This window comes from Sus scrofa, chromosome 5 (assembly GCF_000003025.6).
Source record: "Sus scrofa isolate TJ Tabasco breed Duroc chromosome 5, Sscrofa11.1, whole genome shotgun sequence".
NCBI lineage: Eukaryota > Metazoa > Chordata > Mammalia > Artiodactyla > Suidae > Sus > Sus scrofa.
The window spans coordinates 15,440,773-15,467,220 of record NC_010447.5 but is presented as its reverse complement, the minus strand read 5'-3'; the positions used below and the strand labels follow the sequence as shown (position 1 = coordinate 15,467,220).

At 38.5% G+C, this 26,448-nt stretch overlaps 1 protein-coding gene across 2 annotated transcripts in view; it reads right to left on the bottom strand.

The window, feature by feature from the left end:
* SPATS2 (spermatogenesis associated serine rich 2) overlaps nt 1-26,448 on the bottom strand; it is a 137,318-nt gene that overhangs the window by 17,719 nt on the left and 93,151 nt on the right. For both annotated transcript variants that reach the window (XM_021091602.1, XM_013988258.2), the window contains exons 4-8: nt 24,139-24,247; nt 22,009-22,058; nt 9,647-9,908; nt 8,053-8,232; nt 5,136-5,271 (exon numbers count right to left, since the gene is read on the bottom strand). In XM_021091602.1, coding sequence (XP_020947261.1) covers nt 5,136-5,271; nt 8,053-8,232; nt 9,647-9,908; nt 22,009-22,058; nt 24,139-24,247 — 737 coding nt within the window. The remainder of the gene's footprint in view (nt 1-5,135; nt 5,272-8,052; nt 8,233-9,646; nt 9,909-22,008; nt 22,059-24,138; nt 24,248-26,448) is intronic.

Genomic DNA, 26,448 nt, shown 5'->3' with positions numbered 1-26,448 from the left:
AGAAACAGACTCACAGACATAGAAAACAAACTTTTGGTTATCAAAGGGGAAAGAGGGTAGGGGAGGAATAAATTAGGAGTTTGAGATTAGCAGATTCAAACTACTATATATAAAATAGATCAACAACAATGTCCTACAATGTCCTACTCTATAAGCACAGGGAACTATATTCAATATCCTATAACAAACATATGGAAAATAATCTGAAAAGAATATATATATACATAACTAAATCCCTTTGCTGTACACCAGAAACTAATACAACACTGTAAATCACTATACTTCAGTTAAATAGATAGAACTGACCTGAAGAATATCTGACTGACACATCACTCCAAATTGTGACTTAAAAAGAATGATTTAGGAGTTCCCATGGTGGTGCAGTGGAGATGAATCTGACTAGGAACCATGAGGTTTCAGGTTGATCCCTGGCCTCACGCAGGGGCTTAAGGATCTGGCATTGCCATGAGCTGTGTTGGAGGTTGCAGACGTGGCTTGGATCCTGTGTTGTGGCTCTGGCGTAGGGTGGCAGCAACAGCTCCGATTAGACCCCTAGCCTGGGAACCTCCATATGCCACAGATGTGGCCCTAAAAAGGACAAAACACAAAAAAATAGAAAAGAAAAGAAAAAAAGAATGATTCAGGCCCTTCTGAATTACAAAATAAAAAGAACACTGAATATCTGGATGGAATGTTCCTTTATTTATTTATTTATTTATTTATTTACCTTTTGTCTTTTTAGGGCAGCACCTGCGGCACAACCTCATGTTTCTTAGTCGGATTCGTTTCCCCTGAACCATGACGGGAACTCCCGAATATTCCTTCTTATAGTTCTATCTTATTGAACTAAAATACTTTTAAAGGTTTTCATAGGCTCAATCAAAATCCTGGTGATCCCCATACTAACTCTATTCCATAACATCTGAATTCCTTAGTCCCTAAATTCTCCTATAGAGGGGTTTCTCTGTACACCGCCCTTATGCTGAGGAGGAAACAATGTATTGATATGTATCAAGAGTCTCCATCCTTCTTCTCAACGCTTAGTGGGGAAGTGAGCCATCTATGATGGGTTTGATGAAGATCACAGTTTACTGGGAGTCAGAATACGTAGACTCAGATATTGAGTCTGCAACTTATGATATCAGGTTAGGCAAATGGCTTAATTAGCCTAAGACTCAAATTCACTTTAACAGTAAAGCAAAATTAAAAATTTCTACTTCACAGGACGGAGATCCAGATGCATAAGCCAGACAATATGGTTGAACATGTTTGGTACTGTAAAGTAATCTTGGTAATTAGTTATTTTCACAAATGGTTAAAGAATTAGAATTCTAAATCAAGAACATCAAGAATCATGGAGGCAAGTACTAGTAGAAATATGCTATCAATGTACTATGCAAAAAAGGAAGAATAATTTTAAAACTCCTGAGTGCAATGTACCCTTTTGGATAACACATCATTGCAGTAGCCCATTCCTTCATTTCTATGTGTTTTAGGTATTTTTTTTCAACATCATCTTTTTATTTTATTTATTTATTTATTTATTTATTTATTTATTTATTGGTCTTTTTGCTATTTCTTTGGGCCGCTCCTGCGGCATATGGAGGTTCCCAGGCTAGGGGTCAAATCGGAGCTGTAGCCGCCAGCCTACACCAGAGCCACAGCAACGCCGGATCATTAACCCACTGAGCAAGGGCAGGGACCGAACCCGCAACCTCATGGCTCCTAGTCAGATTCGTTAACCACTGCGCCACGATGGGAACTCCGTGTTTTAGGTATTTTTGAAATTGTTTTTGTTCATGAAATGATTTCTAAATTTTTAGCATCTTTATAGATGGACTTTATATTAAAGGGATCTTAACAAAGATCCCTTTGCTAAGACTAGTGGTAGTTTAACAGACGAACAAAAGAGAAGCTCAAAAGGAAGTAACTTTTTGAAGGTGAATAAGGCATCACCAGTAAAAATTTTAGTCTTAAGCACAGACTTACATTGACATTATATATTGTAGAATCTCAAATTTCTTACCCATTTTCTCCTTTTAATAATTACCTTTTGATTTTCAGTAAAACAGAAATTTTATTTAAAATGCAGGCTGAGGAGTTTCCATAGTGGCACAATAGAAACAAACCCAACTAGGAACCATGAGGCTGTGGGTTCGATCCCTGGTCTCTCTCAGTGGGTTAAGTATCCACTGCTGCCGTGAGCTGTGGTGTAGGTCTGAGCTGTGGTGCAGGTCTCAGACACGGCTTGGATTCTGCATGGCTGTGGCTGTGGCGTACGCCAGCAGCTGTAGCTCCAATTTGACCCCTGGCCTGGGAACCTACATATGCCGTGTGGCTCTAAAAGAGCAAAAAAAAAAAAAGTTTAGGCTGAGGAGTTCTCATCATGACTCAGTAGTCAGCGAACCCGACTAGCATCCATGAGAATTGGGGTTTCACTCCTGAGCTTGCTCAGTGGGTTAAGGATCCAGTGTGGCCATGAGCTGTGATGTAGGTCACAGACATGGCTTGGATTCCCTTGTGGCTGTAGCTGTGGTGTAGGCCTACATATGCCACGGGTGTGGCCCTAAAAAGACAAAAAAAAAAAAAAAAAAAAAAAGGCAGGCTAACTGTGTATCTTGTGGGCATTTTTCTCCGACATGTATAAAGACAAACGACAGACGTCCAAAATAGTTTATGTGCTCCAGCTCATGTTTCACTTCAGATCCTGTTCCTTAACACCCTTAAACTTAAGTCAACTAGGAGCTCCAACGGTGTGCCAGACAAATTTTATTAATTAACAAGAAAAATAAACTTGGGTCTAGAGATGATTATTGCTGGATCAGCAATACGAACAGATTTTACATTTTACCTCCCGGAAAGCCTGATTTTCACCTTTCCAGTTCAGTTTTCATTTGGCCTCAACGTGAGAGCAGTTATCCATATATAATCTCCCTAGTGCACCTGTCAGGTGTAATGTAACCTTACTGTTGCAAATTTGTTAGAATCCTTTCATTTTCTTTTATACTATAACCAACACAAAAAATGGCTTCCTAAGTGACATTAACTCCAAGCTCTGGTTTAGTGCCAAACAGAGTTAGCTTACCTGCCAATTATGACCTAAAGTAGCAACTACAAGGGGCATTGAAATAAGGCAGTTTAAAAACCCAATCAGCCAGAGAGAAGGGCTTTACCCCAGCAGGAAAAGGCAGGTAATCTCTCTTTCCTGAAGTTAAATTGACCTGGTTGCTACGCCTACTGATCAATCCTAAATACACAGTTTCTAGGCAGGAAACCATTCCATTTGTCATTTATTAAAGGAGGCTCCCCCTGGCTGGGTTCCAAGTCAACAAAACTCACAAATCTCTCTCCCGGAACTGTTTCCTGGTTCAGGCTGGTTCTGAACGGAATCGGAGCCTGTGGCTAAGTACTCAGTCAGCTAAACAACCATGGAGACCAGAGGCTTCTCAAGGCAAAGTTGTGGTGTCCTGCTCTTAGCTCTTTGTTCTTTTCTTCAACCAGTAATATTGGATATGACAATAATCCAGGCAAAGGGCACTGTGCTTCCTCCCAGAGGGTCAGAAAGAAATCGGTTACCTAGATAAATTTCCACAGGAAGTCAGAACGTATTTAAGGTGAGTCTGGGAGAATCGGCTGGATTTAGATAAATACAAAAATACAAGAGAGCATATACAGGCTGGAAAAATGGCATTAACTAGCATATGGAAGAGAAAATGTGAACATTAAGTTTTGAGATGAGGAATTTGGCTGGAGCAAAAATGTATAAGAAAAACAGAAGAAATGGCATTATATTCTAGCTCCAAAACCTGAAGGGGAAACTTGGGCCTCAGGACAAAGCATGGGTAGATTAGTACATGAATTATCGATCCTAAAAGTACTTTGCAAATGATAAAAGCAGGGGTCAGTGATTTGGGGGGAAGCGTTACTCTACATCTGCGTTAATTCACTCCCTCTTCAATTCCATGGAACAGAAGGGCGGAGGCTGCCCATACTCCCTCTCCCTCTGTCTCCCGTGGCACGAAGTGACCAGATGAAGTGTGTGAACAGAGGAACATGACCTGAGGGCACAGCCACAGACAAGCAAGAAAACAGATGGATGGTTGGGAGGAAGAGTGGTGTAGGTTCTCTCCACTCACGAAAACTTCCTCTCACATTTCAGATCCTGTAAGTCTCATAAATAAGCAGAACGGACAGTCTTAAAACCCCAAAGATCAACCCAGATGCTTGTCTTCCCATCTTTTTATTTAATTTGGTCTTTAGGTCTTTTTCATTTTCAAAAAAGTCCCTTATAAAATGCAAGTAAATTCCAGAAAGGAGTTATGGTTTAAAAATTAGTTACCACTTTAATATCTAATAGTTAAAATAGCTTCAGTGTTCTAGAAAAAAATCAGAACATATTTCTCCTCCCAAAGAGTCTATAATCAAATACATTTGAGAAATAGCATAGTATAGACCCCTCTTATAAATTCACAAGGCACATTAGCATTGAAAAGACAGTAAAATGTTCAGTAGTTAGAAAATTTTAAGTATTTTCAAAACTCTTTAACTATTAAATATATTTCTCCTACAGAACACATATAAATATACTTTAAGATATGATTATTTTTAGAACATAGTTTAAAAAAACACAAAATTAGAGTTCCCGTCATGGCCCAGCAGAAACGAATCCAACTAGGAGCCATGAAGTCACGGGTTTGATTCCTGGCCTCAATCAGTGGGTTAAGGATTGGGTGTTGCTGTGAGCTGTGGTGTAGGTTGCAGACATGGCCTAGATCTGCTGTTACTGTGGCTGTGGTGTAGGTTGGCATCTGTAGCTCCGATTTGACCCCTAGCCTGTGAATCTCCATACGCTGCAGGTGCAGCCCTAAAAAGCAAAAACAAACAACCAACCCACCCCAAAACCCCACAAAATTAAAATAAATGAGTGATTAATAACAGGACATAGAAAAGAACCACCAGGGTGGGGAGCATTAAAAGGATGAAAGGAGGATGAAAGAGAGCATAGGATTTTTAGGTCTTTTCCAATAAGTAGAGTAGTAGTTAAGAGTCAGGAATTAAAGAACTTGGTGCATGGCTAAACAACTTTTACAAATGATCGTTTTTATGCTACTGATACCAAATGTAATTTAACTTACCAGCTCTGCAGTTCGGCAAAAGCTTGTTTCATTTTCTTAATGGAAGCATCCATTTCTTCTTTAACTACAACTCGATATCGTGCAAGAGACACTGTGCAGCGCTGGAGGTCTTTCACAGATTTTTCAATATTGGAGCCTTAGGGGAAAAAACCACAAGAAAAACAAAAAACCCCAACAATAAAAAAAGGAGCACAGGTAACTTGAAAGTTGGATCTGAACACCTGAGCATATAATGTAACAAATGTTATGTGAACTAAGAATGCTCCCTAAACAACCACACACCTCAGCAAAAAAATGGATATTTCCATAGATTAAAAAAAATAATAAGATGGAGTTGGAGTTCCCATTGTGGCACAGCAGAAACGAATCCGACTAGTATCCATGAGGATGAGGGTTCGATCCCTGGCCTCGCTCAGTGGGTCAGGGATCTGGCGTTGCCATGAGCTGTGGTGTGGGTCACAAACGCAGCTGGGATCCCTCAGTTGCTGTGGCTGTGGTGTAGACTGGCAGCTGCAGCTCTGATTCGACCCCTAGGCTGAGAACTTTCATATGCCCCGGGTGTTGCCCTAAAAAGCAAAAAAATAAAAAATTAAAATTAAAAAAAAAAAAAGATGGAGTAAGAGGAAGCAGAGTTACTGTCCTATCTTAAAAACTTAACATACAAAGTATATGAAACAATGGTTTTGAGATGATAAAAAACAGGTAGTACTTCCTACTGTCCCCTCACCCGCCCAAGAAAACAGAAACAAAAGAGTGAGGCCTATGATTATCCCAATTTACCACCATAAGAGAGTTTCCAGGCTGCAATGCAAGGAGAAGAAATCCTAAACTGGGCCTGGAAGTCTCCCTGAATTGAGGGAAGAGAGTTGAGAATTCAGGGAGGCCAAGGTGGCTGGAATTCTCAGGGTAGAATACTGGAAAGAAGAAAACTATACAAAAATGAAAAAAAAAAAAGAAATACAAAGATTTACAGGGGATTGTGAGTGCATAGGTGTGCAGAAACTACCTGAAACAGGGAAAAGACCCCTGGAAAGGAGCAAGTGGAATGATCCTCAGGGCTCACCCAGCCAGAACGGGGTACCAAGTTGAGAACTTATGAAGGGTATTGCCTCAGTTTTAGACTAAAGGGTGCTCTAGTTCCACCTAACAAAGCTTAAAAAAAAAGCAGCCTTCAGACTGTTTCCAAATAATAATCCCAGAATAAATCACAAGAATATTTAAGAAAATACAGAAGCAAAATTCACGTCCTGGCACCTACTAAAAAAATTAGTAGGTGTATAAAGAAGCAGAAAAATATGACTGACTCATAATGAAGAGAAAAATCAATTAACAGAAACAGGTGCAGAAATGACACAGATGTAGAATCACTTGGTAAGGACATTTAAACAGCCAATATAATCAGATACCATATGTTCAGAAGGTAGAGGAAAGCATACGCATGTTAAGGAGAGTCAGGGAAGGTATTTAAAAAGACTCCAACAGAACCTCTAGAGCTTAAAAAAACAAAAAACAAAAGACAACCAAAAGAACGAACAATGTCTGAGATGAAAAATACCCTGGATGAGATTGACAACGGATTAAAAACTGTTTTAAAAAAAAGATTAATAAACTTGAAGATAGCAATTTTAGAAACTACCCAAAATGAAATGAAACAGAGAGAGAAAAAGGCTTAAAAACAAACAAACAAACAACTATTTGAGTAGGTACCAAATTTTAAAAACTCTCTAAATGACAGGATTTAGTAGAATATAATTCACTATGTAGACATTGTGAAATTGATAAAAAGTTCTCTCACAGTAGTACAGTCTAAAGCACTACATGTGGGTAAGCCAACTTTGTAGAAAAAAGATGAAATACATTTACCTAACCAACACATTTTTACCAGTTTCTAACAGTTCTTCTAATATTTACCAATGCCAAAGTTATTACAACTGGTAGTTGGAAAAACTGATCTAACAAATTTATAATCTGCCAAGATACAGATTTTCAATTTTTTAAAGTCTTCCTCATCTCAACTTGATTCCTTTAAAAATCTACCTAAAAGTTTTCAAGTCCTGTGCCTTTATTCTTGCTGGACTAAATAGTGTCAGACTTGTCTTTCTGCACCAAGTAAAGCACCATGTTAAAAGATGAAAAAGGAGATCATCACTAATTAAATTTAGCTCATGTGGCATAAATAATTCAATAAAGAGCTACGGGTTACAAGTGTCTTTTACATTTCTCTGTTTCACTTGTTCAGTGGAGTGGACTGCCATGCTTAGATGTATGATCATCAGAAGGGCTATTATCTCTATCTATTAAATTCTTGGCTGATTATTTAAATGAATATTATAGTTTTTCTGTTTTTTGTCTTTTTAAAGCAAATGGCTACCAATGGTCAATGCTAAGCACTTAAGAGAAAATGACTTTGTTTAAAATATTTCTTTAAAATGTCAAGTCAGAGATGTAAAGCTTTTTACCGTTACGTCAACCAGGAGATAAAAATGAAGGTAACAGCACAGAAATATTGCAGTAAAGCAAATAAAAGGAACAGCTTATGGAGTTCTCCTGTGCTGCAGCGGGTTCAGGATATGGCATTGTCAAAGCAGCAGCTCTGGTTGATGCTGTGGCATGGGTTCCATCTCTGGCCCGGGAACTTCCACATGCCACAGTGCGGCCAAAGGAAAGAAAAGAAGAAACAGGCTAATGTTTACAGAAAAGTCATCCTCGCAGTAGAATCTGATTTTCATTCACAAAAAGGATCCCTATTATTATAATAAGACTATACAGCATCTAAACTACTTTCCAACTCCAACTGTGTGCGCAAAATTAGGGAAAGCCTGGGTAGTCATTGTCTAGAAAACAGAAAAAGTATTACCTGCTGCCCTTGTGACACCTCATCTATGAGAACAAGGTGATAATTTGCCCCCTGACTTACCTAGCTTTTTGTTGGTGGAAGAGAGTGGAACATCTTCCAAGCCTAGATTTGAAAACGGAGGTCCTAAGGTAGATCTTGAGAGAGATTTAGCAGCATTCCTATTTTGTTGAGAATTCTGAGTGGAGTGCATAGTCAAAGACTTGGACTCAAAATCAGAGACACCATTCTCCAGCATGGATCCTGTCAAAGAAAGAGGCCAGTATTTTATAGCACAACTTAGGGGTAAATCAACCAAGCAATCTTAAGTACATACCAAAAAAAAAAAAAAAAAAAAGGGTAAAAATGTTTGCAGCAAAAAGATACCTCTTAAAAGGTTGTGAACAAAATCAACTGACCGACTAGATCAAAGAGCAGAATCGGTGAGGCTTTGAATAGTGGATGGCTTAGCTCTAAGCCATGTCCTAACTGAAGAAGAGGAGGAGGATTCTGTGTTAACCCATTTCCAGACAGGCTAGCTGAACCTTGGAAACTTCTTTGCAGTTCTGGGCCCAGGAAGTGAACAGAGTCAGTATCACTTTGGACAGCATCTGTAAGCTATGCTGAGGAAAAGACTTTTACACTGTCCAAGGGAAAGAAGAGTTTTTAAAGTTTTAAGGAAAAAAAAAAGGGGGGGGCAAGAGTTAGGAAACGAGAGAACAAGCTCAGAAGGAAATGGAAGCCATTGACTATCTTTGGTTTGTCTGAGATCAATGTAGGTGCCATATTTTTCTCTTTGTATGTGCATACTAATCAATAAGAGAACATCTGAGGAATACAGCATGATTTGAAGAGTACAGCATAATTCTTTTCAGAATTTTTTTCTTTTTACAGCCACATCTGCAGCATATGGAAGTGCTAGGCATCGAATCAGAGCTGCAGCTGTTGGCTTATACCACAGCCACAGCAACACTAGATCCAGCCATGTCTGCAATCTATACCAAGCCATATCTGCAACCTATAATGCAGCTTTCGGCAATGCTGGTTCCTTAACCCGCTGGGGCCAGGGATTGAACCCACATCCTTACAGAGACAACGTTGGGTTCTTAACCCACTGAGCCACAACAGGAACTCCAAGAGTACAGCATAATTTTAAAATTGGTATTACATTTACAAAGCCAGCAGCAACAAAGGGAAATAGATTAATAAACAAGTACTGAAGAAGCCTATTTTTAAAAAGATACTTCTAATATCTTCCCAGCACTCATCAAAATGGTTAATGAAACAAACAAAATGTACAAGATAATCTGAATTTACAATTAACACTAATCTTAATTCTTTAGTAGAAACCAAATGTGGGACTATAAAAACAGTCTACTTTCAATGAAAGCTCTGAGATTACAGTTATGAATATATATTCCTCACTGTGTTGAGATTTTCAGTCAGATTTTCACAAGGCTGATTTGCACTAAAATTAAAATATGAGACAATGGAATAAAAATTATATATTTTTAGCCTTTGACAATTACAAAATGTGACTCTTTCACAAGAGGTAACGAAAACCAAAAAGTAAAAGACTAATCCAGATTTCATTTATTGATTGCTTTCTCAACCAGGAAGCCTCAGTATTTTTCAATAGAACGCAACTTTTCAAAGACCTGTTAATAAATATACTCACCTGTTCTAGTCAGCACATCAGGTGTGGCAGACTCAGGATCCTCCAATTCTCTGGCATCTACTGAAAGTGTCTCCATACCTTCACTGAGTGAGTCCACTGACTCAGTGTCATTGATGGCACCGTTGACGTGGTAACCATTAATACCACCTTTCTCTGAGGATGGTGCAGACTGCTCCTCTTGAGTGGGAACCGATTTATTGGAATCTGGGATACTGTTACTTGGTTGTGCTGCAGGTTTTGGTTTGCTTTTCTTCTTTTTGTTCTAATATTAGTAAAGATTTGAAAAAAAAAAAGAGAAGAAGAAGACCCCCACAACCATAGAGGTAACTGGAGCCACCCAAAGGCAACCAATGTTACCAATTTCTCATTTGCTCTTATAGAAACTTAACACATTTTTGTGTATGTTGAACCACTGACTGAAATAACTGTGTAAAATACTATGGATAAACTCAAACACATAAATATAAAATATTAATGCATGGCAAAACCCACCATAAGAAAGATTAACACATAAACTACAAAATGTGAAACAAATATGGGTAATATACACAAAGAACTAAATATACAGAGAGAGAGCTAACAAAAAATAAAACAATACCCCAATAGAAAAACCAGTGTAGGATATAAACATATGGAATGAAGTGAAACTTCAGTCTAATAAAGACATAAATTAAATCTGTACCACAAAGAATTCTGCATCAGAAATCCGTCTCTCCACCTAGACAACAATTACACTGGCAGAATCTGTCTAACTATTTTGGAACCCTGGAGTCTACTCAAGGCTTGTAATTTCAAAGAGAAGACTTGGATGGTAAATTATGGTTAATTTTAGTCAACTTCAGTTCTGAGCACAGAAGCAGCTACCCACCCCCTACCTCCAGTAGGGAACAGGCAGCTGTGCACCTGTTCTTGGTGCAGCTGGCACACAGCTTGCTGGAACCAGGGTAAGCAAAAAGGACTCTATCCTCCAAATATGTGGAATCTGTGCTGTGATCACCGACTGCTGCTTTTGATTACAAAAGTACAGACAAAGAGACAGGCAGCCACTACTGTTGCACCTCTTCTCATTGTTGTAAGCCCCTCCCCCTCTGGCTGAAGTGACTTTCAGGGGAATTAAAGGGGTAGTGCCCTTCCTCCTCTTTCATTTTGCCTTATTCATCTCTTTTGGGAGCCAGACATCAAAGACTAGGTAGGTCATTCAAAAACAAATGCACATATGGGAAAATTCTGAAAATAGCCATGCACACCCAGGGAAAAGTTTAGAAAAAACCTGAGAAGACCTTAAGTTTATACCTTAGGCTGACCTTTGGTACAGAGATAGCTGACAACAATTTTAAAATATAATAATAACAAAAAACAGTAAACCTGGAGAAAGGGGAAGAATCTGATTTCTAGAATTATCACATTGTTAGAATAAGATGTCTAGTCTTCTTTTATTATTATTATTATTATTTTTTGGCCTTCCCACAGCATATGGAATTCCCAGGCCAGGGATCAGATGTGAGCCACAGTTGCGACCTAAGCTGCAACTGTGGCAATGCCAGATCCTTAACCCACTGTGCCGGGCCAGGGATTGAACCTGGATCCCAGCACTCCCAAGACACTGTGGATCCCACTGCACCACAGTGGGAACTCCTCAAATGTCTCATTTTTAACAAAAAATCAAAATATAAAGAAGCAAGAAAGTATGGCCAATTCAAAGGAAAAAAATAAACCAACAGAAACTGTCCCTGAAAAAGACCTGTTGAGAGATATACTAAAAACTTTAAAACAAATATGCTCAAAGAGGAGTTCCCACTGTGGTGCAGTGGGTTAATGATCTGACTCATCTCTGTGGAGGTGCCAGTTTGATTGCTAGCCAGAGTTGCTGCAGCCGTGGTGTAGGTTGCAGCCCTGGCGTGGATCTGATCCCTGGTTTAGAAACTTATATATGCTGTGTGGGTGGCCAAAAATGAAAAAAAGAAAGAAAAGGGGGAAGAAAGAAAGAAAAAGAAAAAAAAAAAAAAAGATGCTCAAAGACCTAAAGGGAGATATAATGAAACCTGAAAAATCAAAGTATTAACTAAATGGAAATAAGAATAAAGAGATAGAAAACCTAAAAAGAAATTAAAAAAGAAATGCTGGAGCTGAAAAGTACAATAACTTAAATTTTAAAGAATCAGTGAATCTGAAGATATGACAATGGAAATTATGAGGCTGAGGAAGAGAAAGAAAAAAGACTGAAGAAAAGTGAACAGAGCCTAAGGGGTCTGCGTGTCTCCATCAAGCAAACCAACATATGCATCGTGTTAAGTTGGGGAAGGAGAAGAGGGAAAGGGGCAATAAAGAATGTTTGAAGAAATAACAGCTGAAAACTTCCCAAATTTGATGAAAGGCATGAATATAAACACCCAGGAAGCATAACGAACTCCAAGAAACAGTGAGACACCTTATAATCAAAGAATGATTGACAAAGAATCTTTTTTTTTTCTTTAAATGATTGCACCCCAGGCATATGGAAGTTCCTGGGTCATATGGGGACTGAATCTGAGCCACAGCTATTACCTACGCTGAAGCTTTACCTACACCAGATCCTTTAACCCACTGTACTAGGCCAGGATAGATCCTGTGCCTCTGCAGTGACCCATGCTGCTGCAGTCAGACTCTTAACCCACTGAACCACAGCAGGAACTCCCAAAGAGAATCTTGAAAGCAGCAAGAGAGAATCTACTCAGCACACACAAGAGATCATCAATGAGATTTTTAGTAGATTTCTCATCAGAAACTGTGGAGGCCAGAAGGCAGTAGGCACATATATTCAAAGCACTAAAAGAAAAAACTGTCAACCAAGAATCCTCTATCTGGTACAACTGTCTTTCAAAATTGAGGGAGAATTTAAGACATTCCCAGGTAAACAAAAGCTGAGGGAGTTCCTAACCACCAGACCTGCCCTGTAAGAAATATTCAAGGGAATCCTGCAACGTGAAATGAAAGAACAGTAGGTGTTAATCTGAAGGCATATGGAGAAATAAAGAACTTAATAAAGGTAAATACATGAGCAATTACAAATGCTGGTATTATAACAATGGTTTGTAAATATATGTTTTGTTTTCTACAGGATTTAAAAGACTAATACATCAAAACAACAACGACGACAACGACAACCCAACAACTAATAGCCTAAAAGCTAGTATTACTGCAACTTTGGTTTGTATCTCCAGATGTTGTTTTCTACATAATTTAAGAGACTAATGCATTTAAAAGAATTATTAGCTTATACTTTGCGGCACACAATACATAAAGATGCAATTTTGTGACATCAACAACTGAAAAGGGTGGGGATGGAGCTATCAAGGAGCAGAATTTTTGTAAGTTACTGAAGTTAAGCTGGTCAAATTTCAATTAGTATTATAACTTCTGATCTTAAATGGAATCCCCATGGTAACCATAAAGAAAATAGCTACACCATATACACAAAAGGAAATGAGAAAGGAATTTAAACATTTCACTACAAAAATTGATTTAACACAAAAAATTACAGGAACATAAGAAATAAGGGATTAAAAAAATCTAAAAATATTGAAAACAAACAGCATGGCCAATCCTTCCTTATCGGTCATTACTTTAAATGTAAATGGATTAAATTCTACAATCAAAAGACCTAGATTTTAGAATGGATAAATATACATGATCCAACTATATGCTATCTACAAGAGATTCACAAATAGACTGAAAGTGAAAGAATGGAAAAATATATTCCATGCAAATAGCAACTAAAAGAAAGCAGGGATGGTTGCACTAATATCAGACAAAAATACACTTAAATTTTAAAAGCTTATAAGAGACCAAGAAGGACAGCATACATTAATAAAAGGTTAAATACTGAAAGAAGATTTAACAATTAGAAACATTTATGCATCTAACGACAGCCCATCAAAATATATGGAGCATGGAGTTCCTGTTGTGGCACAGTGGAAATGAATCCGACTAGGAACCGTGAGGTTGCAAGTTCAATCCCTGACCTTGCTCAGCGGGTTAAGGGTCCAGCATTGCTGTGAGCTGTGTAGGTTGCAGATGCAGCTTGGATCTGGTGTTGCTGTGGCTCTGACATAGGCCGGCAGCAACAGCTCTGATTAGACCCCTAGCCTGGGCACCTCCACATGCCATGGATGCAGCCCTACAAAGGACAAAAAAAAAAAAAAAAAAAAAAAAAAAAATATATATATATATATATATATATATATATATATATATATGGTGGTTATATATATATATATATATGGAACAAATGGAATTCCCATGTGGCACATTGGGTTAAAGATCTGGTGTTGTCACTGCAACTGCTGTGGCATGGGTTTGATCCCTGGCCTGGGAACTTCCACATGCCACAGGTATAGCCAAAAAAAAAAAAAAAAACCATGGAGCAAAAACTGACAGATTTGAAGGAAGAGACAGACAATTCCACAATGATACCTGGAGATGTCAACACCCCACTCACAATAATGGACAGAACAACTAGAAGATAAGTAAAGAAATCAAGGATTTAAACAATAAAATAGGAGTTCCTGTCATGGCTCAGCGGTTAATGAACTGGACCAGTATCCATGAGGATGCAGGTTCGATCCCTGGCCTCACTCAGTGGGTTAATGATCTGGTGTTGCCTCGAGCTGTGGTGTAGGTCTCAGACGTGGCTCAGATCCCACATTGCTGTGGCGTAAGCCAGCAGCTACAGGTATGATTTGACGCCTAGCCTGGGAACCTTCATAAAATGCGGGTGTGGCCCTAACAAAACAAAACAAAACAACAAAAAATACGATAGACCAATAAACATATATAGAACACTCTATGTAACAACAAAGAATATATGTTCCTCTCAAGTGCACGTGGGACATTTTCCAGGATAGACAACATGTTAGGCCACAAACGAAGTCTCAATAGATAGGTACCATACAAAGTGTAATACAATGAGATAAAGTTAGGAAACAATAGCAGAAGGAAAACTGGAAAATCTATGATACTGGGAAAATTAAACAACACATTTGTAAATAATGAGGTTGCGGGTTCGATCCCTGCCCTTGCTCAGTGGGTTAAGGATCCGGCATTGCTGTGAGCTGTGGAGTAGGTCGCAGACGTGGCTCGGATCCCGCGTTGCTGTGGCCCTGGCGTAGGCCGGTGGCTACAGCTCCTATTCGACCCCTAGCCTGGGAACCTCCATATGCCACGGGAGTGGCCCAAGAAATGGCAAAAAGACAAAAGGACAAAAAAAAAAAAAAAGAAAGAAAAAAGAAAAGAAAAAAAAAGAAAGAAATACTTAGAGATAAATGAAAATGAAAATACAATATACCAAAACTTAAAAGCAGTGCTAAGGAAGAAATTTACATTACGTTTAAAAAAAGATACCAAGTTAGCAGTTTAACTTTACAGCTTAAGAACAAACTAAATTCAATCCTGTCAGAAGGAAGAAAATAATAAAGATTAGAGCAGAGATAAATGAAATACAGAATAGAAAGGCAACAGAGAAAAATCAATGAAATCAAAAGCTGGTTCTTCAAAAAGATCAACAAAATTGACAAACTTAGCTAGATGGACTAAGAAAAGAGAGAAGACTCAACTTATTAAAATAACAAAGAAAAGTGGGGACATTACTACCAATTCTACTTAGATAAAAAAGGATAAGAGAGTACTATGAACAATTGTACACCAACAAAATGAATGACCTAAATGAAATGTTAAAATTCCTAGAAATACAAAACTTACCAAGACTAAATCATGAAGAAATACAAAATCTAAGTAATAAGGAGACTGAGTCAGTAATCAAAAATCTTTCAGACAAAGAAAAGCCCTGGACCCAATGGCTTCACTACTGAATTCTACCAAACACTCACAGAAAATTAATACCAATTCTCAGAAGAAAAAAAACAAAATGAAGAGAAGGGGACATTATCTAACTCATTCTATGAAATCAGCATTACCCTGATACTTAGGCAGTCAAAGATGCTACATGAAAAATACAAAACAATATCCCTTATGAATATTGATGAGAAATTCTCAACAAGATGGCACCAAACTAGAGTTCCCATCTTGGCAAAGTGGAAACGAATCCAACTAGGAATCATGAGGTTGCAGGTTCGATCCCTGGCCTTGCTCAGTGGGTTAAGGATCTGGCGTTGCCATGAGCTGTGGTGTAGGTCACAGATATGGTTCAGATCTGACACTGCCGTGGCTCTGGGGCAGGCTGCCAGCAACAGCTCTGATTAGACCCCTAGCCTGGGAACCTCCATATGCCAAGGGTGCGGCCCTAAAAAGGCGACAGACCAAAAAAAAAAAAAAAAAAAAAAAAAGCACTAAACTAAATTCAGCAGCACATTAAAAGGATTATATAGGAGTTCCTGTTGTGGTTCAGCAGAAATGAACCCGACTAGTATCTATAAGGGTTCAGGATCCAGCGCTGCCGTGAGCTGTGGTGTGGGTCGCAGACGTTGTTTGGATCCTGCGTGGCTGTGGCTGTGGCTGTGGCAAAGCCAGCAGCTGCAGCTCTGATTCAACCTCTAGCTTTGGAATTTCCATATGCTGAAGATATGGCCCTAAAATGTCAAGAAAACAAAAACAAAAGAAACAAAGAAAGACAGAAAGAAGGAAAAGAAAAACCCATAGTGTACAAATGGTTAAAGAATAGAGCTTTCCCTCAAAGATCAGGAACAAGGTAAGGATGCTCACTTTTGCTACTTATTCAACATAGTACTGAAAGTTCTGGACAGGGCAACGAGGAAAGAAAAATGAAATAAACAGGCATCTAAGCTGAAAAGGAAAAAGCAAAATATCTGTTTATAGATGCTATGATCTTATATGTAGAAAACTCCAAAGATGGCACACACACAAAACTGTTAGAACTAATAATCAGAAAAGTAGCAGGACACAAAATCAATAGTCAAAAATCAGTTGTACTTCTAGACATGAACAAACAATCTGAAAAGAAAATTAGAAGACAATTCAATTTAAAATAGCATCATCATAAATAAAATACTTAGGAATTAACCAAGGAGGTGAAAGACTTGTACAATGAAAACTATAAAACACTGCTGATAGAATTAAAGAAGAGATAGATAAATAGAAACACATTTCATGTCATGTGTTGGAAGACTTATTATTAAAAAGTCAATACTACCCAAAGTGATCTACAGATTCAATGCAATCCATTTCAAAATCCCAATGATATTTTTTGCAGAAATAGCAAAACCCATCCTAAAATTCACATGGAACCTCAGGGACCAAAACAATCTTTAAAAAGAGAAACAAAACTGGAAGATTTACATACCTTTTAAAACTTACTACAAAGCCACAGTAATTAAAACAGTGGGTACTGGCATAAAGACAGACATATTGACCAATGGAATAGAATAAGACAGCCCAGAAATAAACTCTCACATGTACAGCTAAATGATTTTTTTTTTTTTTTTTTTTTTTTTTTGCCATACTCCTGGCATATGGAAGTTCCCAGGCTGAGGATTGAATCCAAGGTGCTACTGTGACCTATGCCACAGCTGTGGCAACAATGGATCCTTAAACCACTGTTTCAAGCCAGGGATTGAACCCATGCCACTCAGAGACAACACCAGATACTTAACTTGCTGTGCCACAGTGGGAACTCCCCAGCTAAATGATTTTTGACAGGGATACCAAAGACCATTCAATGGGGAAAGAACAGTCTTTTCAAAAAATTGTGTGGGGAAAACTGGAATATATGTACATACAAAAGAATAAAGCTGGACCCTTACCTAACACATTATACAAAAACTCACTCAAAATGGATCAAACACCTAAGTGTAAGTCCTAAAACAATAAAACTGTTGGAAGAAAATATAGGACAAAAGCTTTACAACACTGAATTTGGTAATGATTTATTGGATATGATATCAAAGGCACAGAAAAAAATACAAATTGGACTTAACGACAAAAAGACAACCCACAAAATGTGGGAAAATATTTGCAAATCATATACCTGGTAAGAGACAAATATCCAGAATAAATAGAGAACTCTTAAAACTCAACAACAACAAATAAACCACCTGATTAAAAAATGGGCAAAGGACTTGAATAGGCATTTCTCTGAAGAAGATAACACAAATGGTCAACAAACACATGAAAATGTTCAACATCACTAATTATGAGGAAATGCAAATCAAAACTACAATGAAACATCACTTCATACTCATGAGGACAGCTGCTATCAGAATAAAAGAGAAAAATGGGAGTTCCCACCGTGGCTCCCAAACCCAACTAGGATCCATGAAGATGTAGGTTCAAAGCCTGGTCTTGCTCAGTGGGTTTTGGATGTGGCATTGCAGAGAGCTGTGGTGTAGGCTGCAGACTCGGCTCAGATCCGCGTAGTGTGTAGGTTGGCAACTACAGCTCCAATTTGACCCCAGCCTGGGAACCTCCATATGCCATGGGTGTGTCCCTAAAAAGGCAAAAAAGAAAGAAAGAAAAAAAAAAACAGAAACAAGTGCTGGAGAGAATGTTGATAAACTGGAACATTTGTGCACTACTGGTAGGTATACATAATGGTACAGCTGCTGTGGAAAATAATATGATAGTTCCTAAAAAAACAGTAGAGAAGTTCCCATCGTGGCGCAGTGGTTAAAGAATCCAACTAGGAACCATGAGGTTGCGGGTTTGGTCCCTGGCCTTGCTCAGTGGGTTAACGATCCGGCGTTGTTGTGAGCTGTGGTGTAGGTTGCAGACGCGGCTCGGATCCCGCATTGCTGTGGCTCTGGCGTAGGCCGGTGGCTACAGCTCTGATTAGACCCCTAGCCTGGGAACCTCCATATGCCACGGGAGCGGCCCAAGAAATGGCAAAAAGACCAAAAAAAAAAAAAAGAAAGAAACATCATATCGACCCAGCAATGCCACTTCTGGATACATACCCAAAGGAACTGAAAACAGGGTCTCAAAGACATTTTTGTATGTCCATTTATTGATAACAGCTAAAATGTGGAGGCAACCCAAGTGTCCATCAATGGATGAGTGGATAAGCAAAATGCAGTGTGTACATAAAACGGAATATTATTCAGCCTTAAAAGAAATTCTGTAATATGTCACAACATGGATGAAACTTGAGAAATTATACTAACTGAAACAAGCTAGTCACAAAAAGACAATTACTGTATTATTTCACTTACATGAGGTACTTAGAGTAGTCAAAATCTTAGAGACAGAAAGGAGAATGGTGGTTGCCAGGGGCTGAAGGGAGGGGGGAATGAGAATTACTTTTTAATAAGCAAAGAGTTTCAATTTTATAAGATGAAAGGAGTTCTGGAGATGCATATTTGAAAGATGCTAAGAGAGTAGATCTTAAGATTTCTCATCATAAGAAAAAAAATTGTTTTGATACCATGTATGATGAGGAATGTCAACTAGACTTACTGTGGTGATCATTTCACACATACACACATCACAATACGCACAAATATTGAATCATTATGTTGTACACCTCAAACTAATGTTTGTCAATTATACCTCATTTAAAAAAAAAAAAAGAAGTAAAATATAAACCTTTCATGGGCAAATTAGTCCAGATGTTGACTTAGGATGAACTTCCCCACCCCATCCCCCCAAAAAAGAGTTCTGTAATGTTTTAAGATGGTAAATTTTATATATGTTTGACCACAGTAAAAAACATTTGGAAAAAAAGCTGCACTACAACATCATTTTCCAGCTATTGGATTAGTAAAGTTCAAAATGTCTGATAACACTGTTCGGACTGATACGGTTGAAAGTGTAAAAAGGTATTCTCAGAGTTCCCGTTGTAGCTCAGTGGTAATGAACCCAACTAAGAATCCATGAGGACGTGCTGCTCAGTGGGTTAAGGATCCGGCATTGCTGTGAGCTGTGGTGTAGGTCACAGACATGGCTTGGATCTGGCGTTGCTGAGGCTGTGGCTTAGGTCAACAGCTGCAGCTCTAATTGGACCCCTAGCCTGGGAACTAACATATGCTGTGGGTGCGGCCCTTAGTGAAAAAGAAGAAAGCAAAGAAATGCATTCTCATACATCAATTGTGGAAGTACAAAGTGGTACTCTCTATGGCAATCTGGTAATACTTACCAAAATTACAAATACATATACACTTGAACCCAGCAATTCCATTTCTATGAATTTATCTTGGGTGATACTAACACATGCAAAATGATATATGTACAAGGTTATTCACTAAAGTATTGGTAATAATAGCAAAGGACTGTCAACAACCCAAATGTTGACCAATAAAAGAATGGCTAAGTAAGTTACGGTACGTCTAAACAGTAGGATGACTACACAGCCGTTAAAAAAAAAAACAACAGGATTGTTCCCGTCATGGTGCAGTGGAAACAAATCCGACTAGGAACCATGAGGTTGTGGGTTCAATCCCTGGCCTCGCTCAGTGGGTTAAGGATCTGGCGCTGCTATGAGCTGTGGCGTAGGTCACAGACATGGCTCGGATCCCGAGTTGCTGTGGCTGTGGTATAGGCTGGCAGCTGTAGCTCCGATTAGACCCCTAGCCTGGGAACTTCCATATGCTGTGATGTGGCCCTAAAAAAGCAAAATAAATAAATAAATAAATAAATAAAAAGGAAAGCTCTTTATATAACAACAAAGAATAAGTTCCAAGATATATTACATGAAAAAGAGCAAGCAAAGAGGAGAATATATATTCATATTTGTTTATACATGCATAAAATATCCTGGAAGATACATAAGAAATTGATAATATAGTTCGCTTCTGGGGTGCGGAACCAAACAGCTGGGGCATAGGGATGGGATAAAGATGTCTGAGTGTATTAACTTTTATAGCTTTGCATTTTGAGTCACATGAATATATTACCTATGCAAATAGTAAAATTAAAACAAAAAAATCCTTTACCTTTTATTTTGTCAGCCCACAACGCTGCTAGCAATACTTAATTCTATTTCTAAGCCTAGACTGACAGGACTGAATCAATTTTCCCCAAACTCTTTTTGTAACCCTAACAGGAAGACTACTGGACCTCCAGACATAATCTTTTCCTCTCCACAGCTCTCATCTTTCTTTCTCTTAAGTACTTTCTACCACATGAACTGGCAAGGTTTTCATATTCCCGTCCTATGTGTATAATATCTAATACTCATCCCAGTAACTGTTCATGGTCACATCCTTTAAACTAATCCTAACAGTTAATCAGATTGGATTTGGGTATTTGAGACTGCCATCTGAAGCCAATTTTCTTTCTCCAAATTTAAAGAAACTAATGTGTTTCCAACACATACTTTTCCAGCTTTATGCATACCTTACATCACTAATAACTTATTATCTTAGTCTAATAACTTAATAAACTGGTGTTCTCCAGTTTATTAACACAGCTACTTATGTTGGATGAAAGCAATGGGAAGAAGTCAAGCAAATATTCAAAGCTACAAGCATGGAGAGGTTCAGGGGAATCTGTAGTAGTATTAAGTTCTTACGAAAAATTCTCAAGCATTATTGGGGCCAAGCCCGGTTTAATCAAAACTTAACAGAACTCCTAGTGAAGCGATTTAGAGTCATCAAGAAAGCACTCCAGAACTCCAACACTAACCTAATATAGACCCCAAAGAGATTTCATAGAGATATCTGAATAAATTCATACTTTTAGTATTTTTAGTAAATCCTTTACTAAAGGAAGTAGATATACAGCAAAGAGCTATGGGAAGCATTTTAAGACCACCCAGAATCCTTTGGGGAGAGCGTTTAAGTTTTACATAGATAAGAGCACTAACAGTTAGACATTGTATTAAGTACATGTACTTGTTCATATTATTCTCCTAATTTAGAGATAAGCAAACAATATTCCCAGGAAACAAAGCCAGTAAGTAGTGGAACGGGATATAAGTCCAGTTTTGACTGACTCCAGAGCCCAAGTACCTTCCACCTCCCTGAACGGGGCCATCAGACCGCGTGGCATAGCGAGTAGCAGCAAAGCCCCCTTTAGGCTTTAAGCCAAAGTTCATTAGTATCAGTTACTACAACACAAGTGGTGTGACATAAAAATCTATTTTACCGGATCTGTGACATGAATGATGTTGAAAACCACTAGACTAGACTAGAGAAGCTCTGCTGTCCTTGACATGCGCTCTTGTTTTATTCCTGCCTGATGTTAATACGCCCTCAGCAACTGCACCAAGGCAGTCGTACCGCTCCCATCTAAAATCACATGGAGGAGATGATGTGGGACTCGGTGTACAGAGCTGTGTTTCAGTGTCACACAAGAAAACTTTTCTTAACCAGGTAAATTGAAAATGCACATGTAAATCTTTCAAAAATTTTGAAGAACCTAAATTTTTTAAATAATACAAATATTAACATAATGCTTCTAAATGTAGTTATTTTTACCTTTTTCTTGCCTGTTACTGTCCATTCTTTGAGTACTTCACTGGCACTACCTGTAAGAAAAATGAATTACAGATTTTTTTCTCCTACCAGATGCATACTCAAGCGGAAACTAAGTGTCCCTGCATTTTGTTATTTCTGGAGAATCTCCAAAGTTCCTAACAGGAGAAATTAAGGCTCAGAGTTAACACTGTGGCGAGGTGGGTTAAGAATCTGACTTCAGTGGCTTGAGTCGCTGTGGAGGCATGGGTTTGATTTCCTGGCCTGGCACAGTGGATTAAAAGCTGTGGCCAGGTGAAGCTGTGGCACAGCTTGCAGCTGCAGCTCAGATTCAATCCCTGGTCCAGGAACTTCCATATGACTAAGGTGTGGCTATTTAAAAGAAAAAAAAAAAAAGTTAAGGATCAAGTCTCTGAGCGAACAGAATGAGATAATCATATCATTCTCAGCTTTTTGACTATCTGCCCATTTAGAGTCCCCTTCTCCATTTTTTTTCTTTTGCTTTTCAGGGCCGCACCTGCACTTATGGAAGTTCCTAGGCTAGGGGTCGAATCAGAGCTGCAGCTGCCAGCCTCCACCACAGCCACAACAACATGGGATCTGAGCCAAGCCTGAGACCTACACCACAGCTCACGGCAATGCTGGATCCTTAACCCGCTGAGCAAGGCCAGGGTTCAAACCCACATCCTCATGGATTCTAGTCGGATTCGTTACCACTGAGCCACGACAGGAACTCTTTCCCTTGTCTATTTAATTTCCTCAGTAAATTCTTCCAAGAAGAGATGAATGTAGCCTGACCATTTTGAAGATTCTTTTGTTTACACAGCTTCAACCAAATATAAAGATGACTGGTTTCGGCCCACGGCAGGCATCCTCTCTCCTCCAGAAGACTGCACACCACCTCAGCTACATTGTTTTAGAGAAAAGTGCACAGTAGCCTAGACCCAAATTCTAACATCATAAGAAAACAGATGATGATGAAAAAAACTTACAGTATTTAGTCCTGTTTATACTGGCAAATTCAGAAAAAAAGAAACAGGGAGACCTATTCTGAGGCTGCTGTTAGTGTTCAATGATGCAATAGCTTTAGGCAAAGTTCTTCCCAAACAAATTATGTTCAAAGAACTTTGTAAAACACTCCTCAACCCTAGAAATCAGAAGGCGTGGCTTCGCCTGCCATTCTTCTGTTATGTTAGATAAGGAAATGCAAACCTATACATTTGAATCACTTGCCAGAGCCAAACTAAATGGTATTGAACGTTGAGTCCCTAAATGGTAAAAGAACGTTGAGTCCCTAAATCTGCCATCTGTGGCTAAGCCACTGGACTGCTGCTTTGTCATTATTTCTTCTTTTTTTTATTTTTTTGATTTAATGGCCACACTTGCAGCATATAGAAGTTCCCAGGCCAGGCAATGAATCCGAGCCATAGCTGTGGCAATGCCGGATCCTTAAACCCACTACAGCAACCCGACCCACTTCAATCAGATTCTTTTTTTTGTTTGTTTGTTTTTTTGTCTTTTTGCTATTTCTTTGGGCCGCTACCGCGGCATATGGAGGTTCCCAGGCTAGGGGTTGAATCGGAGCTGTAGCCACCGGCCTACGCCAGAGCCACAGCAACTCGGGATCCGAGCCGCGTCTGCAACCTACACCACAGCTCACGGCAACGCCGGATCGCCCACTGAGCAAGGGCAGGGACCGAACCTGCAACCTCATGGCTCCTAGTTGGATTCGTTAACCACTGCGCCACGACAGGAACTCCTCAATCGGATTCTTAACCCACTCCTGTCATTGTTTCTTAAATTCTTATTCATCTCAACTCCGATCAAGTCCCTTATACTATTAGCCACCTAATTTCTTCTTAACTACTGTTAGAGAACATTCTAAGTAAAAGGATGGTGTCTTAGCTTATCTCTTATTCTAGATATCATATAGCTTATAAATGAATTATTTCTAAGGCTGAAAAAGGAAGCTTTAAGAGGTACCTTTTAAAAATGGCGTGACATGCTATGTTATCATGGGGCCTATTATATCATCTATGAAACAACAGATTGCTGAATGAGGGCTGTGGAAGTCTGAAGCAACTTCTATTGGAACAAATATGAACTCATTAAAAAAAACTGAACCAGGATTACCTTCCATGAATGCTTGTACGGTTTTATCCACACAATTATCAAAGTGCTGCAAAACCAGGATAATTTCATTGTTGCTCTTATTGGGAACTATTGCACGCACTGCATTAATCTGAAAAAGAAGACAAGGTCATTTAATTCTAATATCAGTAGGTCAGTTGGAAACTGAGGTCTATTACAGACACTAACAGAGTAATGTTTCATTTTTAACAAGCTATATCAGTCTTTTTTTAATTTTTAAAAGTTTTATTTAATTACATTTGATTTAAAATGTGGTAAATTCTGCTGTGCAACAAAGTGATTCAGTTATATATATACACATGTCCATTATTTTCAGATTCTTTTCCCATATAGGTTATTACAAAATATAGGTTAGAGTTCCCTGTGTTATACAGCAGCTTCCCATTGACCAGCCATACAACAGTGTGCGTATGCCAGTCCCACACTCTCCATCCCTCCTTCACACCTGTCTCCTATAGTAACCCTAAATTTGTTTTTGAAGGCTGTGAGTCAATTTCTGTTTTGTAAATAAATTTATTTTTATCATTTTTTTAGATTCCACATATAAACGATATCTGATATCTTTCTCTAACTTGACTTAGTATGATAATCTCTAGTTCCATCCATATTGCTTCAAATGGTATTATTTCATTCTTTTAATGGCTAAGTACTATTCCATTGTACATGTGCACCACATCTTCTTATCCCTTCCTCTGTCAATGGACATTTAGCTTATTTGTCTTATCTACTGTAAATGTCCTGCAATGAACATCGGGGTGCATGTATCTCCAATTACTGTTTTCTCCACCGGCATGCCCAGGAGTGTGACTGCTGGATCAAATGGTAGCTCTGTTTTTACTGTTTTCCACAGTGGTTGTACCAATGTATATGCCCTCCAACAGTGTGGGAGGCTTCCCTTTTCTCTACCCTCTCCCGCATTCACCGTTTTTATTATTTTTGATGTTGGTCATTCTGACCTTATAGTAGTTTTGATTTTCATTTCTCTAATAATTAGTGATGTTGAGCATCTATTCATGTGCTTTTTGATTGTATTTTTTAAGAAACATCTATTTATATCTACCCATTTATTTTATTTTATTTATTTATTTATTTATTTTAATTTTCATTTCTATTTATTTATTTGGTCTTTTTGCCGTTTCTAGGGCCACCTCCCATGGCCTATGGAGGTTCCCAGGCTAGGGGTCGAATCGGAGCTGTAGCCACCAGCCTACGCCAGAGACACAGCAACTCGGGATCCAAGCCGCATCTGCAACCTACACCACAGCTCACGGCAACGCCGGATCGTTAACCCACTGAGCAAGGGCAGGGACCGAACCCGCAACCTCATGGTTCCTAGTCGGATTCGTTAACCACTGCGCCACGACGGGAACTCCCTACCCATTTTTTAATTGAGGTGATTTTTGTTATGTAGAGCAGCATGAGCTGTTTGTATATTTATTTTTTTATTACTCAAATGAATTTATCACATCTGAAGTTGTATATGTATCAGTCTTTAGTGTCAGTGAGGGTATATACAACCATCTCCCTTGGAATGACTAACAGATGAGTGATAACGGCACAAGAAAAATTAATTTCAAAACTTAGAAAAGCAGAACATTTCTATAAACAGAAGATTTCTGCTAGATTTTATTTCAAGAAAGGGTGGTTTCATTTAGGTATCAGGTATTAGTTTAGCATCAACAATTTCTCATTTTTAGCAAACCGTAGAAAGAGGTAAAGTTTAATGAACCACCGCCAACAACTTAAGATTTTTGACTGGCATTTTTCGAAACATTTACTTCATATCATTTAATTGCATAATAATGCTATAAAGATAATGTAAATTATTACAAATGATTTCAGGCATATAAAACACGGTGAACAATCACTACGTGACAGCAAGTTTAATAAAATAAAATACGGGCAACTGAAGTGCTCCTGAAGTCTCTCCTAAGTCCCATTTCCCTCCTCTCCACATAGATCTCCTACCTGAACTTGGTGCTATTTCGATACACGTTTTTGTACTTTTATGATGTATGTGGCCAGAGGTAACACCTACTACTTTGTATTACATAAATATTTTCATATCCTACATGTCTATATTCAATTTGCTTTTTTCTTGTAACATTATTTTTTTTAATTTTTTTTCATGTTGATAAATTCATCTTACTCATTTATTTTAACTGCTACATGGCATTTCCAATGAATGAATATAGCCAACTTATTCTCATGAATGAATATAACCAACTTATTCTCCTGTTGACATGAACACTTATTATTCTTTCCAATATTTGGCTATTATGAGAAATGCCA